Source organism: Melozone crissalis, unplaced genomic scaffold (genome assembly GCF_028551555.1).
Source record: "Melozone crissalis strain CALT ecotype California unplaced genomic scaffold, PUWL_Pcris_2 ptg000251l_1, whole genome shotgun sequence".
Taxonomy (NCBI): domain Eukaryota; kingdom Metazoa; phylum Chordata; class Aves; order Passeriformes; family Passerellidae; genus Melozone; species Melozone crissalis.
In genome coordinates, this window is record NW_026536010.1 from 423,579 (window position 1) to 442,192 (window position 18,614).

The window sequence follows — 18,614 nt, forward strand, 5'->3', positions numbered from 1 at the left end:
CTGCACCATGGGGTGCCCCAGCACGGGCTCTAGCATCTCCAGGGAACATGCAGGGTGCACAGAGTGGCATGGAGGGTGTGCAGCACCCCTCTCCTTCCCTGTCCCCACTGAGCAAATCTCCATTTCCAAGAGATGGCCTGACAGGCAACAGAAGAGATGCCTATCCTGCCCTGTGTGCCTTGCCCAGGGGTGGCTCCTGGGGCAGGGTAGAGCTGCAGTCACAATGCACTGGCCACAAGTGCATGAAGGAGAAAATGAGTCACTGCACGTGGCGTGGATGGGAGTCAGCATCTGTGGTTACCACGGGCAGGTATTAATGATTGTTCAGCATTTAGATGGGGAAGCAGCGGTGGCTGTAGGGGGTCTGTTGACAGATGTCGAGTGTTTAATGCTGAGCAAGGTACTCACCTGGCTTGGCAATTCTGGTGGCTCCAAGCAAGAGGGATGCAGAGGCTGTGGGAAGGATGCTTTGTGTTTCCTGGGTAATCCCAGGAGCCTGTCCCAGGACACCCTTGCCCAGTGCCCAGCCTTTCTGCCTTGGCACAATTGCTGTGTCTTCCCAAACTGCTTCGGAGAGGGTTGACCCTCCGTCAGGTGACAGCAAACAGCGCGTTGTGAGCCCCGTGCGCTGCCCCCTGCTCCCACTGCCACAGGTCAATTGCGAGCAGAGTGTCTGTCCCACAAGGATGTGGCACGGAAAGCATCGGGATGGGGGTGAAGGGCAGCAGTTACCAGGGGTTTTCCTCTCCTTGCACACCGGGAGGGACGGGTAACCCCATCCCCTTCACACCTGACCCCGGCCGAGCGCAGGGCTCCCCTCAGCGCCGCAAGTTTGTGTCTGGCTGCGGCCGGTGAGGAGAGCGGAGCGGGACGGGGGCACACGGGACAGCGGGGGCTGTGGGAGCCGCCCGAGGCCGGGGGGCACACGGTGCACCGGGGGCTCTCGGAGCAGCCCGAGGGCGGGGTGCGGGACAGCGGGGGCTGTGGGAGCCGCCCGCGGGCGGGGCTGCGGGACAGCGGGCAGCGGGAGCCCGGGCCAGCCCGGCTCCGGGCACAGAGCGCGTGTGGCGCGGGAAGGGGGGCTCGCTGCAGAGCCCACCCAGCCCATTGGCTTGCGAGCGGTGACGGGCAGGCTGCTCCCTCCCTGCCGCCCGCCCGTGTGGCTGCGAGCAATGAGCGCAAAGTGCCTTTGCATTGCCGGCCACTGCCGGAGCTCCGGGCAGAGGCAGCTCGCTCGCAGAGGTGCTGGGACAACCGAGGTGGCCCTGCGCTGGTGGCCCCCGCCGGACCATGGCATGGGCACAGGGAGATCTGACATCCTCGCTCTCCATCGTCATAACCTTGGCTGCCTGCCTCTCGGCCACCACCAGCGAAGGTAGGAACCGGGGTGGCCCTGGAGTGACGGGGCAGTGTTAGGGGCACCCGCGGGATCGCTGTGGCTGTTCGGATGAGCCCACATGGGCTCAGCCCTGCCGGGCTTTGCTTCTCTGTGCTCCCAGGGGAGTGCAGCTCCAGGTTCCTGCCTGCCTGAGTTTGCTAATCCTGGAGCTTTTGCACCAGAGGCAAAACTTCGGAGCTGGTCAGGAGAACCTGACTCTGCAGCAATGCCGGCAGCTCTGCCTTCCTCCTGTGCCCGGGCTCTGCTGCAGCATGCAGGGGTGGCTGCAGAGAGGACAGGGACACCGGCACCAGCTCAGCCATGGAGATCCCCATCCCTGGAGCTGGCAGCAGCGGGGCCGGGCGCGTTGGCCGAGCAGCGTGGGCTGTGATGGAGCGAGTGGGTGGGCACTGGAAGGTGTGCGGAGGATGAGGGGAGCTGGAAAGAGCATTCAGGTGGGAAACTTCTCATGAGAGAAAGGGCTGGAAACTTCTGAAGTAGGAAGCAGGGATGCAGCTGAGGATCCTCTCCCGACATCTTGGTGTCAGCCACGTCAGGCCTGCTCTCTCCAGCCGGCCACTCTACCCAGCTGCCGGCTGCCCTCTTCCCCGGCCCTCGTCCGTGTCCCTTCTCCAGTATTCCAGGCCCCTCTGGCTTTCGGCAGTGCTGCTCCTGCCACCCACCCGCTCGCCTGTCTCCCTCTGTGCTGGCAGCGGCGGCACGGCTGCTTCCCAGGTCTGCTGATCTTCATCGCCAGGGATCTGCTGTTCCCGCTCCGAGCGTGTCCTTGGCACCGGCAGCAGCATCCTTCCTGCCTTCTGCTGTGCTTGAGAACCACGGCCAGCACGGCACAGGCTCTGCAGCGAGCCCCGGGGCCGGTGCCCCTGCCCCATGGAGGTGGTGGCATCTCTCCCTTCTCCTGCCCCTGCATCTCTGCCATCCTTCCAGCACACCGGGGCCCAAGGGCTGCCGCCCCTGTGCCTCATGCACTTTGAAGAACCCTGCTGGGTTGGGTCCTTGTGCTTACTGCCATCATCCAACACCCACCAGCATTTTCCTCACTTTTTCCCCATGTTCCAGCTATTTGCTGGTCCTAGCTCCGTTTTCTGCCAAATGCCTACTTCCTGGCCTTCTTCCTGCTCCTTTTCCCATCTGCTTTGCTGCCCACACAGGGGGATGCATTGGGGTCTCACTGCTGGGGATGGGCTGTGACAGTGCAGAATGGGGCCCCAGCACCCCGACACTCCCAGCCCTTGCTTGGTCTTTGCTCTGGGATGCAGCAGCTGCCCTCAGCCCCATGTCCCGGGCAGGGAGTGCTGCAGGATGCTGCCTGTGCAGCGCCAGGCTCTCAGTGCTGCAGCCCTGCAAAGCCAAACAGCCCTGCCCAGACGTGGTGCATGCTGGGCTCTGACAAGTGAGGCAAGGGCCTCCGTGCTCTACTCTAAGGAGGAGATCCTGGATGCTTTGTGGTGTCTGCATGGACGGCCAGGCCCTGCACTGCTGTCTGCCTGTTGCCAGCTGGGACAGACCTGGCTTTCCCACAAGATTTGTTGGAAAAGAAAGCTATCCTCAATCACAGCCTTGCTCAGGAGGTTGCACAGGGCTGGGGATGTGCTGGGCTCTGGGGCAGACCGAGCAGTCTGGATCTCAATTAGACCAGACAGGAGGCACTGAATGGCATCAAGAAAAGGTGTGGGAGCCTGCAGAAAGCTGGTGGTGCTCCATCCACCACGGCGATGATGCTCATGGCCCCGCGGATCCTGGGGCCCTGCTGTGCCCTGGCATGGAGCACACAGTGCCAGCCAGGTCCGCAACACGAGCACTGGAGCTGGGATGTGGCCGTGGCTCTGCCGGTCCCCAGTGCGGCTGGGCTGGGCTGGGCTGGGCTGGGAGCAGCGCCCGCGCGGGATCGGCTGTGGTGGCGGTCGTTGAGCACCCTGGCGTGGGATGGGACTGGAAATGTGGGAGATGCTGCAGAGCAGAGCCCAGCCTTGGTGCATGCCACCCTCCAACTGTGCCAGGCTTGGCTGCCCCGTCCCAGAGCGTGTGGCGGCTACGGGCACGGCGTGAGGGTGTAGCCTGTTTGCCCATCAGCTCTGCCTGCTCCCACAGCCTCTCCGTGCCCTGCATTCCTGGCTGTGCTGCCGAGCAAACCCAGGGCTGGTTTGGGAACCACAAGGTAGAAAATTACAACCACAAAGCAAATTTCAGGCCACGGTGTGCTACACTCTGCATGCATGTATTGGGAGGCAGTTGGTGCATAAAAACATGTATTAACCTGTTTAAAAAAACAGCTTCAACCCAATTTTTTTTTCTTTCCAAGAGCTCCCAGTGCCTTTCTCTTTCCTGAAATATTTGTTCCAAGAAGTTTTAAGCTTATATTTTTTATTCCTTTCAGCCTTGTGTACAGGCGTGTCCGAGAAATAAGAGGAAAAGGGAATCGCTATTCCATGGGAAATCCCCCATTTCAGCACGGCAGCCATTGCGAAATGCATTGAAAGCCAAAACTCAGATTTTTTTTAAAGGGGGGTAAAAATTTGCAGGATGTGGAAGATTTTTATTTGGAGTACTGAAAAAAGAATTGTCTGAAATTATTAAATTGCTTTAGAGCAGGGAGGTAGAAAAATTATTCTCAATATATATGAAAGTTCAATATAAGATATTTCAATAATATGAAGTATGAGAGACTAAAAATATTTACACTATTGCAGACTGAGTTGCATAGGTGAAAATATTAAAGCAGGTATTTTATATTATAGCACAAATTGAAGTTAAACAATAAAATACAAAATATCTTCGTTAAATTGAAAGAAAATCAGACAAGCAGAAATCACCACATTTGGAACTTGCGTGGGGGGTAACAAAATTGTATTTTCTGTCAAAAAATGGCACTTCAAATGCTGCTGCTGGGGGTTTACTCCGTCCCAGGTGGTGCCCCCAGCTCAGCTCTGCCCTCCGTCCGTGAGACGGGTGACCTTCCTCCCCATCACAACATGGACCCCGTGGCCCGCGGGAGAGCTTGGAGAGCTCCATGTGGGGACCTGGTGAAGCAGGGGAGGGGGATTTGGGGACATTTCCCCAGCTTTTTGGGGCACATCGCGCTGGCTGAGGCAAACAGCAGGTGATGGGGATGGGGTGATGTGCAGGGGAGGATGCTGAGCCGAGGAGGGGATGCTCATCTTTTCCTTGTCCCACAGTGATGGGGTTTTGTTCCTCCACTCAACAGGGATGGGGTGCGGGAAGGCACCAGAATCCTTGGGAAAACCCAGCCGCTCGCTGCGCTGCTGAAACGGGGGCCACAGGAAGGGTTCATGGGGGTCTCCCCCGCTAATCTCTCATTGTAATCTCATTAATTGCCCCTCTGCTCAAACAGAAAAAAAGGTAAAAACTCATCTGCATGTTTATTCAATGCTTCTTTCCTACTTCTCTGCAGCAATGCCGAAGTCGGGGCTGCGGGAAAAGCAAGACATTGAAAGGGAGAGGAAATCGCCTTTTCCGTTTTAAAAAGGCTGTGGGGGTCTGTGCTCCTCTCTGAGGATAGGAAACAAGAAAGAGTGTTTAAGCTTATGGACTTTTGATGATGGGGGATGGAGAAGCATTGGTTTAAAACAGGGAGCTGGTTTAGGCTACATTAGTGAAAAAAAAATCTGGGGGTGTTTAATTTTTTGATTGCTCCCAAAATGCTGATATAAAGCAAATATTTGCGTAATTTTAGGTAGGCTTACGGGGATATGTTTCTGGTACCATCTTCATTTCTGTCCCTCTTGTATTAATAGCTCATAAAACTTCTGGAAAATCAACCTCTAAAATTTGCAGAAAAATAACACACCTGTGTACGAAACACCCCTACTTTGGCAGGTTTTTCATTCTCCTTGAATTCTCGTTTCCTGAAATTGCAAGGGGTTGTTTCCAGTGACAATAAACGAGCACCCATTTTGGTGATGGTGGAAATGGATCTGATGAAGCCAAATTTAAGTACAACTGAAAACCTGATGAATTGCTTTGGAGAGGAAAGAATTCCTTATTTTTTCGATTGCTGAAAGGCGGTTAGCAAAATATTTTGCTCAAAAAAAACCTCAACAAGCCAGCAGCGAACCCCAGCCCCAAAGATGCTCAGGAAGGGTGGAAGCTCATCCCACACATGGCAGGTCAGTGCTGGGTGCCGGCGGCAGGGCTCGGGGAGCGCTGGTGTTCTGGAGACATCCCGCCACCTCCGCTCTTTGTTCTGCTCGGGTCCTGTGTTCTGCCTGTCCCTGCTGGCCTCGCTGGCAGTCTTCGGTGCTGCCTTTATCTCCAGGGGCACATCCATTCATATGATAACTCTATTCATGCCCTGACAGTTTTTGATAGTTCATTCTTCTAACCCAGCCTGTTTGCCTGGCCAACACTCAAAATGATTCCTGTGTCACTGAGGCGATTAACCCCTTCAGCCTTACCAGTCCCAAAGGCAGTGGTCAGATAATGCATTTGTATTACCTTCAAAATGAAACAAAACTCCCTGTCCTGCCCTGCACTTGTATTACCTTCAAAATGAAACAAAACCCCCCGTCCTGCCCGTGTCGGTGCGCGATACTCGGTGTCATAAACAACTGTGTAAAGGATGGAACTCCTTGATGGATCAGATCCAGGCACACCAATAAAGCCTAATGAAGTGTATTTGGCCCAGGGATAGCGGCCAGAAAAGTATTCACCATTTATCTGAAAACATCGGCAAAGGCAACGCTGCTTTTAATAATCCCTTCCAAGGGCTCGTCAGCCCCAGCCTTTAAAAATCACGCCCCTCATTCCCTAATACAAATTTCCCTGGCTTCACCTTCCAGCCGTTTGTTCTTGTTAGGCTTTTCCTGCAGGATTAGAGAGCCCGTCTTTTTTGGTGATGAAAGTGATAAACTCAACCCGTGCACCTCGCAGCCCTTGTGGGCACGAACAGATTGGGCTCTGCAGGTTCCCTTCTGTGATTTTTCTTTACCTCCAGCCCTGGTTATCATAGTTGTGCCTATGGTATCTTCTGCTCTATGTCCAGTTTCTCATATTTAAAATGCTTATTTACCACATTAGTTAGTGACAACAGTGCTGGCTGCAGCTGGATAGATGAATCCATCCCAGCTCCATCCCAGCATCAATGATGCCGCAAGTTCCAGGTCTTTCCTTGGATGAAATACCTTCTATATTATGCACCTTCCATGCAATTATTAAAGACTTTTGTGATATTTAATTACCAGTGGTATGAGATATTCAGCCTGTCCCCTCAAAGGCAGTTAGTATTGGTATTTTTGTCTGTGAAAATGTTCCATTTTAGAAAGCTATTTTTAAGAGAGCAAAGGCAAAAGCCTTTAAAAGAAATTATCTTGCTTTTAAAATGTCATTGGGGTACAAACAGCTCAGCACAGTTTAGGGTGGCCAACTGGTGCGAGAGCAAAGATGTCCTCAGAGAAATTAGGGAAAAAGCATACGACAGCCTGAAAAACTGCCATGCAAAGCCCCTCCAGATAATCCAGATAAGCGAGCACATTTGTAAAACCCACGTTTCCCTAGTGAGGATTCCAGAGAGGATAACACTCAAAGCTTTACCAGGACTGCAGGGACACATGGAAAGGGTGGGAAGGGCAGAATGGCATTTTCAGGGTGCTGCAAGGCTTGCCTGGATCTGATACGGACACAGATCTCCAGTGCCAGGTTTGCCTGGGCGGCATGGGAAGAAGTGGCAGTATGGAATAAGAAATCTTCCAGATCCCAAACAGGCAGGAGATAACTGAGGGGGCACGCAGCTCTACGTGTGGGGAGTGAGATAGTCTGGGAAAAGGACTTGGGACAGTGTTAGCAGCATACGTGGCATGAGCTTCAATGTCCAAAAAATGCAGCAGAGGTTGGAAAACTTGGTGACTAAAGCTGAAAATGCATTTATGTCTATTTTATTATACCAAATGGATGTGAGAAAAGAGAAGGAGTCAAGACTAGTGTGAGGACACTGGGACAAAGCCCTCTGGACACAGCTCCCCTTTCTTGGACTCTGTACCACAGAGGTGTTGCTGACTGCAAGCAGAAGACATTTATCTTGTGTTAGAAAACTCCTGTGTCATTTTTAAAGGCTGTCACAATATTGCGTTACTGGTACCATGAGGTGTTCAGGCTGTCCCTGTACCTGAACTGCAGCTCAGAGGGAGGGCACAGGTCCATTACCTGTTCCTCAAGCTTCTGGCTTTGGTCAAGGATGCCAGGAGCCACTCTTTGGTGGTGTGGGAGCTGAATAGATCTGTTCTCACAGGGCTTTAGCCAGATGAGATACCAAGGGGTGGCTGTGCCAGGCATGGGCTCCTCTCTGCTCATGGACAGGGCCGTGTCGTTGTGCTGTCCCTCAGGCTGGGGATGTTGCGGAAGAAAAGACACGTGTGACTCCCAGATGGCCAAATCCAGACCTGGGGGCACCAGCTCTGCCTCCTCCAGGGCCACAGGGACCCCAGTGCTCCATCCCCAGCCTCACTGCAGTCTTGCTTCTTCCCCTGCTCACTTTGCTTGTTTCCATGGAATTTCTTGAATCCCTGACCTTTCTCACACCCCTGTCCCCAGGGCCTTCCCACCTCTTCCTCTGGCTTCTGCCCTGGATTACAGCGAGCCCAGTCACCCCTAGAGCCTGAAACAGTTCCTTCCCCACCGGCTGCAGGACCAGGGACATGGGAGTGTGGGGTCACCCTCACTCAGAGCCCTGTCCAGCCCTGCATGCTCATCCTCGAGCCCTGGGACAGCCCGGGGCGTCCTGACATTTCCAGTTTCAGCTTGCACTGGAACCAGTGAGTGCCACAGTGCCAGGCTGCACACCTGTACTGGGGATGGGTACACACCTGTACTAGGGATGGGTACACATCTGTACCAGGGCTGCACACCTGTACTGGGGATGGGTACACACCTGTACTGGGGCTGCACACCTGAACTGGGGATGGCTGCACACCTGTACTGCGATGCACACCTGTACTGGGGATGGGTACACACCTGTACCAGGGCTGCACACCTGTACTGGGGATGGGTACACACCTGTACTGGGGCTGCACACCTGTACTGGGGATGGTTGCACACCTGTACTGCGATGCACACCTGTACTGGGGATGGTTGCACACCTGTACTGGGGCTGCACACCTGTACTGGGGATGGGCACCTGAACTGGGGATGGCTGCACACCTGTACCAGGGCTGCACACATGTACTGGGGATGGCTGCACACCTGTACTGCGATGCACACCTGTACTGGGGATGGGTACACACCTGTACCAGGGCTGCACACATGTACTGGGCATGGTTGCACACCTGTACTGCGATGCACACCTGTACTGGGGATGGGTACACACCTGTACCAGGGCTGCACACATGTACTGGGCATGGTTGCACACCTGTACTGCGATGCACACCTGTACTGGGGATGGGTACACACCTGTACTGGGGCTGCACACCTGTACTGGGGATGGGTACACACCTGTACTGCGATGCACACCTGTACTGGGGATGGCTGCACACCTGTACTGCCATGCACACCTGTACTGTTACACCCTGCCCAGTGGTGGGTAGTATGTTTAATCTGGGTCTCCTACACCAGCATGCCCAGTTCTCCCTGTCTGCCCCTCTGCACACAAGCATTGGGAGTCTTTAAGCCAGGAGGATACATGACCATTTTACATCTCTATTTTCTCACCTGTAGTTTTGAGAGGGAACATCTTTTTGTTGTTCGGCTTTTGATGTGCTTTTTTTTTTTTTTTTTTTCTGGGAAGAAAAAACCTGCCCTATAATTTCAAGGTTTTTAGCCTTAGAAATACTTTATTCAGGGTGTTTTGTTTTGTTTCATTTTTTGCATTATTTCACAACACCTCAGTCCTACCACGGGTAGGTAAGGTGCTCTTGCACTGCACATTATCTCACATGATATCATGCAGGGGCTGGAAGGATCAGGTTGATAATTTTATTTTTAAAACCTGAACTGAGGCTTTTTGTTAGCACTGATTGAACAAACAAGCTTTCTTCCTACATCAAAGTATCTCCTGCTCTGGGTATAGTGAAAAGGGATGACCCTCTGGGCAGTCCTTATGGGCATTGCCGCTCCTGATGCATTACAAAATGATATAAAATTAAATGCAGAAAGTTCACAGCAACAATCTGGAGGTCTGAGAAGAAATCCTGAAATGGGAATTAGGGCACAGCCAAAAAGCAGCACTGCTTTCATTTGAAAATGTTTCTTTTTAGCTTGGTGGGTTGGTTTTTGGTGGGTTTTTTTTTGGTGTTTATTTTTTATTTCTTTGGTTTGTTTGGTATTTTTCTTCTCTGTTTTTTTTTTCCCCCCCTTTATTTTATTTTGCTTTGTTTTATTTTGTTTTCCAGCCTGATTCTGGCATTTCCAGAAGTGTGGAAATCCAAAATTCCTGCCAGATTTGATGATATTTCCCGGATCTACCCGCACTGCTTTTCTAAACTCCTTCTCGAGGCCAGTGGGTGCCGAGGGCAGGCCCATCCCCGCTGTGTCCTGAGTATGTGGAGCCTTGTGGATGAGCAGCTGCAGGAAAATCCTGCCTGAATCCGGCTGCTGGTCTGGCAGAGCAGCAACCCACTGCTGGCCTGGATCTGTGGGGAGCATCCCTGCACAAGCTCCCAAAAGGGGGGAGCTGACCTGCCCTCCAGGCGGGCTGCTCCTCCCTCTGAGCCCTCCCCATTGGCCTCATGTCTTGGGGAATAAATGGCTAATTTTCATCCCTTAAAGATAAATACTGTCCCAGGGATCAGGAGGCTGAAAGCAAAGCTTCCCATCCCGTCCTCTCGCCATGTTCCAAGGCCAGTAAGACTTGACTTTGTGTCTCAGCTTTGCCTCCTGATTTGGAAAGGTCACAGCTGCCTGTTCAGCTGGCCCCTGCATTAAGTGGTGGGACACAAACATCTGACCCACCCTGGCCCCACCAAGTTCTGCCCCAGATTACAAGAAATGAATGCCACTGGCTCTCGTTCCCCTCCTCTCAGGAAGCCTTTTGCTGCCTCTCTTCCCACTGTGGATAACCATCCCTGTGTCATTCCCCCATGAAGAGGGGCTGGGGCTGTGGGGCTGTGCAGAGTTGTGGAGCTGAGCCTGCTGGTCTTTGGGTAGTGGGGAGCAGCCAAGCTGTGCTGGTAAGAGTTTAATTATCGATGCAAAAGGCATTGTTGCATTGGGGGGGGGAGCCTTGCTGTGAATCTTGGGAGGCCTTTGAAGTTGTGATGGAGAGGAACTGAAGCCCAAGGGAACAGGGCTGCTCCCAGTGACCCTTCCTCCCCACGCCTGCGCTACAAAGCCCCTGCCTAAGAGGGAGATGGTGGAGTAATTAGAGGGAGGACCACAGTGGGTTAACAATTAGTGAGGGTGCTCAGAGCCCTCTTTGGTCCCCCACTGTTTTTCCAGAGGCTGGGACTCAGCACATCCACCAGTGTGTCACCCCCAGGCTTGTTCCACCACCCCACCATGAACCCGGGGTGGGCTGAGGATGCACAAGCTCCCCTAGGTACCACAAGCCCATTCCTGAGCCCAGGATGCTTGGATGTGAGATTCCAGTGTGCTCCCACATCTGTTTGTAGGGATGCAGTACATCCCTGCAGGACCTGTGGCCAGCAGTGAAAGTGTTGGGAAGGGTATGTAAGCACTCACTCTTTATAGATGATATAGATATATATGATACAGATATAAACATAGATATTGATATAAATATAGAGATAAGATAGAGATATACAGATGATATAGATATAGATATAGATATAGATATAGATATAGATATAGATATAGATATAGATATGGATATAAATATATAGATAATATAGAGATATACAGATGATATTGATATAGATATAGATGATATAGATATATATGATACAGATATAAACATAGATATTGATATAAATATAGAGATAAGATAGAGATATACAGATGATGACATAGATATAGATATAGATATAGATATAGATAGAAATAGATATAGATACAGATATATGGCAAGAGATATACGGTCCCAAGTAAAACTCACATCCTCTGGATGCTAGTCCCACTCTCAGGTCTCTCACTTATCCCAAGCAGGATATAGGATTTGGTAGATATGGGTATGGAAATGGATACAGATATAGATCCAGCTGTAGAGATATAGGTATAAATACAATATATACATAGATCATATACTGATTTGCACACTTTGACTCCTGCCTGGTCTGTATCTATGAGGCTGCAATGTCCACTGCTCACGCACCATTGCACGATGCAACTTTATGCAGCATGAGGGTCTGCCCTACGTGAGGCTCTGTCTGCAGACCCCAGTTGTGCTGGGAACTGACCTGCTCTCTCCTAGGTGCTTACATTTGAATGGGCAATCAGGCTTGACAGCTTTTCCACCAGGGCGAGAATTTCCCCTGACACCTCCTGGTGTTTTGGCTCAATACTCGAGGCAAGGCCAAGGCACAGAATGGGGAAATGACAAAATGGTGCTGAGGAAAACAAAATGGAGCTCACGGTTTGAGACTGATACGTGCAGACAGTCCATAGCATCAAAGAGAATTGCCCAGCTGTAGGAGAGAGGTCTCCCAAACCAGCACATTTTCTGAAAAAATGTTTGAGCTGAAAGGGGTCCTTTGTGGTGGTCTTGCTCACTCTGCGGCTTCGCAGGGGGCTCAGAGCATCGGCCCCGCGGGGCAGCGCGGCCGGGAGCTCGCTGCACGGGGCACAGCAGGCACTGGGGGTGGCAGCTGCCCTTGGAGCTGGGCTGTAACCTGCGCTGTAACCAGACGGGTTTTGGGGGGAGTGTTGGTGTCCCCATATAGGAGTGTGTCACAGTGCTGCTGGATGGACACTGGGATCCACAGGGGGTGGGCTATCCACGAGTTAACAGGAGCTCTAGGACACACAGTGCCTTTGTGTTTGTGCTGTGCTTGCTGTGTGGGCTTAAAATGCAGGGCTCTGTGCACTTGGCTGAAGTGAGGGAGTAAAAGAAACTTATCCCTCTCCCTGCAAAGAGGAATCTGACGATGGGTGGGATGCAAGCTGGCATAGGTTGTCTGGGAACCAAAGCAACCGAAAGGAGGACTCCTTCAGGTCATGACAACATCTCTGTGAGACTGGGTGATGACCACATGGTCAGGGTGGTGGGATGAGGTGTAGCAAGCTGGCTCCAGGTCCCACAGGCTGTTGGCAGACAAGTCTGGGGTACACCCACTGTATGCTCTCAGCATCATTCCTCACAATGCGATGATCCCGCTGGACCCCAGTTCATGCAGGCTCCTCCTGCTGCTTGCAGAGCAGGGGGAGGCAGCCACATCCATTGCTGAGCATCCCAGCGTGGGAAAGAGGGTGCAGAGACCACGGTGGGGGGGAGAGAGGGTCTGCAAAAGCTGTCCCCTCTGTGCAACCTGCCTGCTGAGGGTCACCAGGACTGTGGTCCTGCACTGTGAACAGGGAAACTCCCAAGCCTGGGCTCCTGCTGGGTGAATTACCCAGGGAAAATAGGCAGAAAATCTTCAGATTAACAATAACAAATAAAAATGGATTTGAGATCTCTGAGGTAATTACTCTGTGCTGAGGGCAAGGGGCCTCTTTAGCAGTGGGAGCAGTGCTGCGCAGGGAGTGGAGGGGCTTGGCCTGCTGTTGGGCCAATGGAACCACACAAGAAACCCTGGAAATTCTTTCAAATTGTTCTGCTAACATTAATAAATGCCTCAAAAGCTCCTAATCTGCTCTGTCAGGAGCATGACGTCCGGGTGTTTCACAGCCAGCTCACGTCTCTGCTCCTCTCTCCTCCCCTCTCCTTCCCTGCCTGGTAATAGTAAATGAAAGTGGCACCCGTTCCTCAGGCTACAGAGAGCAGCCTCACGCTGAGCCCAGGCTCTGCAGGGACTGGAGCCACTGTCCTGATATGCCCTGTCCCTGCTGTGACAAGCTGGTCCTGGCAGCAAGAGCACCATCCCTCGTGAGCCCGGGGCCAGCCCAGCCCTGGTGCTGCAGAGGGATGCTGTGACCAGGTGCCTCCAGGTCCACTTTGGTGCTCCTCAAGGGTGAGGAAAGGCAGCCAGCAAGGGTGAAGCTTCCTGTGGCATTGACCTCACAGGGTGGCTTCAGGATAAAGGGAATGGGGAAAGCTGAGGCACTGGGGGTCCCTGTGGGAGCCTGGTGCTCTTGGGGGGTGTTGAGGCATCAGGGTCCTGGTGCCCACTGCACCAAGGGTCAAGGCACCTTGCTGGCAGCCTCCCCCAAGCCTCCATCCCTCTGGGTCTGCACCATGGAGCTGGGGCTCCTTCCCCAGGTGCTGAGCAACTCGAGCTTATCAGGCAAGGCAAGGTTCTCCTCTGCTTGATGCTGTGGGGTCTGAGCGTGGGGCTCAGATGGCTCAGAGGCAGCAGTTCCATGGCATCCTGCTTTCCTCCACTGCTGCCACTGCACAGGTTTCCACAGGAAGCTTCTGAGCACACTGGAAGGCATCCTCACCTCTCCTACCACGCAATCTGCTCCCCTCTTCCTGCAGTTTGCCTCTATCTCCTCTTTAAGTCGGGCTCCTGGTGGTGGCAGGGATTTGGAGGGGCTGGCTTTGATGGACTTCTCCAGTGGGGTGTCAGCCAGGACCATGGGGAGTCTCTTTGTGCTGGAGCTGGGCACTGCAGTGTGCAATTACAGCAGCTGCTGGAGTGCAGACTTCAAACCAGGGATGCTGAGAGGGAGCTGAGCCTAAAGGGCTTCCAGAGGAAAAGTGTCCAGCTGAGAAATGATGCTCCAGTTGCATCAATCTTGGCCCACAGTGGGACTGGTGGACAAACTGATGCTGGGAGTTTGTTTCCACAACCCTTCCTTGCTTTGCATTCCCTCCAACCTGCTCTTTGCAGCTTCCTCCCCCCAAAGGTCACACTGCTCTCAGTGCTGGGGCCAGGACTCAGCTCTATCCTGAACCACCAGCTCTGGGGAGCATCCCTTATTGCCATCCCCAAACTCCATACTTGCCTCATATCCAGCCAGGCAGTCCCTGAAGAAAGATTGATGGATGGGGGGCATTTTCCAGGAAATGGCAAGTGAAGAGGGCTTCTTCATGGTGGCTCAATTCCTTGGGGATGGGGACAAAGCTTTCTAACACAGCTTTCACTCCTGTGTTTTCCAGTGAACTTGCTAGACACGTCAACAATCCTGGGAGACTGGGGCTGGATGACTTATCCCTCACACGGGGTAAGTATGGAGGGACTGTTGGCAGGGGGAGCCCAGTGGGATGGGTCACCATGGGACACTGTGGCAGGGAATGGACATCTCAGCCCCAAGTCAGTGCTGATGAGGCAAACAGACCATGTCTGTTGGGAAAATGCCAGCCTGATAGACTGGCAGAGGGATACAGCTGTTTTGGAAATGCCATTTAACCCTCCGTGTCCCCTGGTAAGGACCAGGCCGTCACCAGGTCCTGAACTCTGAAGGGACTCAAGAGCTGGGACATGCTAAGAAGTGTCTCATTCCTCACTGCACTGGTGAGCACCAGGGGGAACAGCCCCAAATGACCAGGAAGCTCCCAACCAGCTGGAATCCAGGGAATTTCTGTGAGCACTGGGCAGGAGGGGCAGGGGAGCCTCCCCTGTGGATGGCATCCTACAGCAATGGGGGTGCAGAGGAGGGATGGTGACTGGTGACCCCCACAGGAGCCTGCCATCTCCACCAGCTGGATCCTTCCCACACTCTCCCTTCACTTGCAGTTCCATGCCCAGGTTTTCCTGACACAGTACCTTTCTGGAAATAGTAAGTTTCAGATGTCAGGGTGACCTGGCTGGAAGGATTTTTCTCATTCATTTAGTGAACAGAAACAATCCCATAAATACCCACAGGACCAACTGCAAGGCACAGTGGGGCTTTCTGCAGGCACAAAACGTGCAAAATTGGGGTGCCTACCTGGCTGTTGCTGCTGTGTTGATTTTTCATGTCCATTCTTTTTATCCTCTCTCTGAACTAAATGGTCCTAATCTTTTCAATTCCACCTCCCACAGAAATCTTCCCAGGTCTCTAATAATTTTCATTGATCTGTTTCTTGAGACTTTCAGTCCCTGCACTGCTTGAGCAGGAGTGATCAGAACAGTGAATTCATAATAATACCAATGATCAGATTTCTATCAGGCTTTATCATATATGTAAATATATTAAATTGTTAACTCAAGTCTAATTTTAGCAGTTAGTTGTTGCAATGATGAGTATCCTGGGAATGTAAGAGATTGAGAGGTACAAGGTCAGAGGGGACTGTGGAACTAATGTGATGTGATCTCCTGCATAAATACGGGCCTTCAGACCTGTCAATTCATTCAGCTCTGAGAGCAGCACAGCTTTGAGGAAAAAGCATTCTTGGCTGCAAAATTGCTGCTGCTGGTAAATGCTGCAGGTCCTGTGGTGATGCTGTTAACGTGCCTCTGTTAAAAGCGATTTCTGCGAGAGTTTGCCTGCCCCTGGTCTGCAGCCAGGGACCTTCCTCTGCCTCTGCCTGCGTGAGGCAGATGCTGTCCTGCTCATGGCTGCCCTTGGCTGTCACTGCTGTCCTGTCACTAATCAGCTGTCATCTCATCCCAGCCCTGCTGCCAGACTGTGGCATCCTGCAGGAGCCTGACACACATTCAGGGCTTCCTCTGCTCTCCTGCAAGGGAGAATGTTTTTGGGATTTTCTGGGAGACAGGGCTGTTTTCCATTGTCCACATCTGTCCTTAACCCCTGCCCATGGTCAGGCCACCTGCTGCCTGCAGACTGCCCAGGATTGTCCTTCTGGGTGACCCTGTCAGGAGTGCAGGTGGAATCCATTGCATCACTGAGGTGCCTTGGGGAGGGTGAATCCCCTGGGCTGGCTGTGCTGGGCAGGGCCTTGCACTCCCAAAGCAGACAAAAGGATTGAGCCTACAGGAGCCCCATTCTCAGCACACCAGGGACTTCCTTGGCCAGCTAAGTATCCTGTGCTGGACACTGAGAAATCCAGGGATGAATCCAGAGCCCCACCCCATCTGGACTGTCAGCTGTGACTGCACGGTGACCACAGGGGCTGGGGCTGAGTCTCAGGGCTCTCTGCAGCAGATGCCCAGCAGTCCTTCACCAGCAGCTCTTGAACACCAGTACATCTGAGTTCTCCACCTTATTGGTGATGTTTATTAAAAATAAATCATAATATAATGAATAATCTATATAATAAATTAAATGATATGTAATGAATTAAACAGTAAGTAAATTTTAAAAATAGTAAATAAATATAACAAAGAATAAAACAAAATTATAATACTGGATGCCAAAAAAGTAAAAGAAAACCAAAAAGGCTCACAACATTAAATGCTGTGTACCACCCAACACCAGAGCCACCTCTTGACCATGCTGCTGAGTCCTACAGGACCTTAGTCAGGCGTGGGGTAACTCCACTGTGCACTTACCCTGTGCTTTTGCCCAAATTTTGGCCCTGTTACCGACAGGATGACCACATACCTGTGTGGAAACTGTCTTGAACACCCTCAACTTTTCATATATTTTTCCAGCTGGATATTTTAATGGCTCCTCTAAACACTGGTCTGGACCATGGTTTTTCCTCCATGGGCCATTGTATCACTAATCTGGAAACCACATCTTACTCCTTTCCCTCCCTGCTGGTCCTTCACCTCCAGGCCCTTTCCGAGTAGGAAATTTGCTCTGGGATCTGTTTGCTGTCACCAGGAGCTGCATTGGGGTGCTGGTGTCTCAGGGGAGCTGGGGTGGAATCCTTGCTGGCAGTGCCAATGCTTTGGCTCTCAGCAGATGCCTCCCAAGCAGCCCCCAGAGTGCAGCTCAGGCTTAGGTTGGAGAGATCTGCTGTGATCCCTGCACTGAGGAAGGAACTCCCTTTGCTGGTCACCATCTGTGCCCAGTGCTTTGGATGTCCCTAGGGCTGTCCCTGCCCCGTGCTGTAGCTATGGGCTGGGCTTGTATAGAAGCATTGTACTGTGAAGCCAGATTTTCACAGAATTTCTAGGTTGGAAGAGACCTTTAAGATCATCATTTTCATGGAGATTGTTTATTTTTACTGCCATTTCCTTAATTTAGATACTCTAGCTGAAAGATTGGTGGCAGTGGCCCCCCATTCCTGCTACCTCCCAGCTGTCCTGCCTGGGCCTCAGTGCAGGATTTCCCCACAGTGTGTCAGCTCCGTCCGTGGGCAGACACAGCATCCTCTACCAAGGGTCCAGCACTGCTGGCTGAAGTCCTGTTCCTTTTGCTTTACCCACATCTCCATTCCCCCCAGGGCCACCACATGGGTGTGACAGACAGTAGCAGGTGGGTAGCTCTGCCTGGGTCTTTTCATGGCACTAAGCAGCACAGAGCCTTGGTCCCCAGCCTGAGGAGCTTCTGAAGAGGACTTGTGTCTGCTATTTCACTGCCTAGTGCCCTATGGCTCGCCCTGTGGCACCTGCAGGTCCTGTCACACCTGGGGAGCCAGAGGAAAGGCAGCAGCTTCAGAGGCTTCATCCTCTGGCTGGGAGATCCCAGAGCTACCTGCACCGCCAAGGCAAAACCGGACGGGTGCCATTCATCACACCTGTGGGCAAGGTGAACTTCTTCCCTCACTGGAAGGTTCCTTGCCTCACTGGAAGGTTCCTTGCCTGTCTGGCTTTGCCAGGGCCAGCAGGAGCTGGGAGCAGTGGGCACACAGTGAGGGTCAGCAGTGCCGTGGGCCCTGGGGAATGTCAGGCCATCAGGGAGCCATGCCTGGCCTGTTTTGACATTTTCTCTTGACAGACAATTAACTGAGGGGTAATTGGCTGTAATTGCTGCTCAGGGGTTTAATTGCATCCCCCCCCTCACCTCCACCCCAGAGACACGTGCAGGAAGCAGAGGGGTCACCGGGAGCATCCCTGTCCCGCAGGCTGCGGCTCCTCTCAATTATAACTTCAAAGGGCTCCCAGGAGCTTTGCAGCTCGCTCCTTTCCCAGAACAATTCTCTTTGCATTGAAAATTAAACTCTTTTCAGTGTGGTCAACCCCCTCCCTTGCCATGCCTCCTGTATCCCAGTTCTCCCCAGCCAAACGCCCCAGTGCCCCAGTGCCCTTCTCTCCCTTCTCCTGGCTGGGCACGTGGCCTGCTGGATCAGAGGGAGCTGATCGGCCCCGCTGCAAATTGCCTTTCTACTGACTAATTAAAACACTGATGAGATAAGTCAACATATTATTAATAATTATTGTATCGTCTACTTTGATTTACAAAGTCAAACAGGAAATTATTTTGTTCAGACACAGGGCAT

At 52.4% G+C, this 18,614-nt stretch overlaps 1 protein-coding gene across 2 annotated transcripts in view; it reads left to right on the top strand.

Moving 5' to 3' along the window:
- Window positions 1-1,290: 1,290 nt before the first annotated feature.
- The window catches only part of EPHA8 (EPH receptor A8), a 54,005-nt gene continuing 36,681 nt past the window's right edge, over window positions 1,291-18,614 (top strand). For both annotated transcript variants that reach the window (XM_054294499.1, XM_054294500.1), the window contains exons 1-2: window positions 1,291-1,375; window positions 14,502-14,566. In XM_054294499.1, coding sequence (XP_054150474.1) covers window positions 1,291-1,375; window positions 14,502-14,566 — 150 coding nt within the window. The remainder of the gene's footprint in view (window positions 1,376-14,501; window positions 14,567-18,614) is intronic.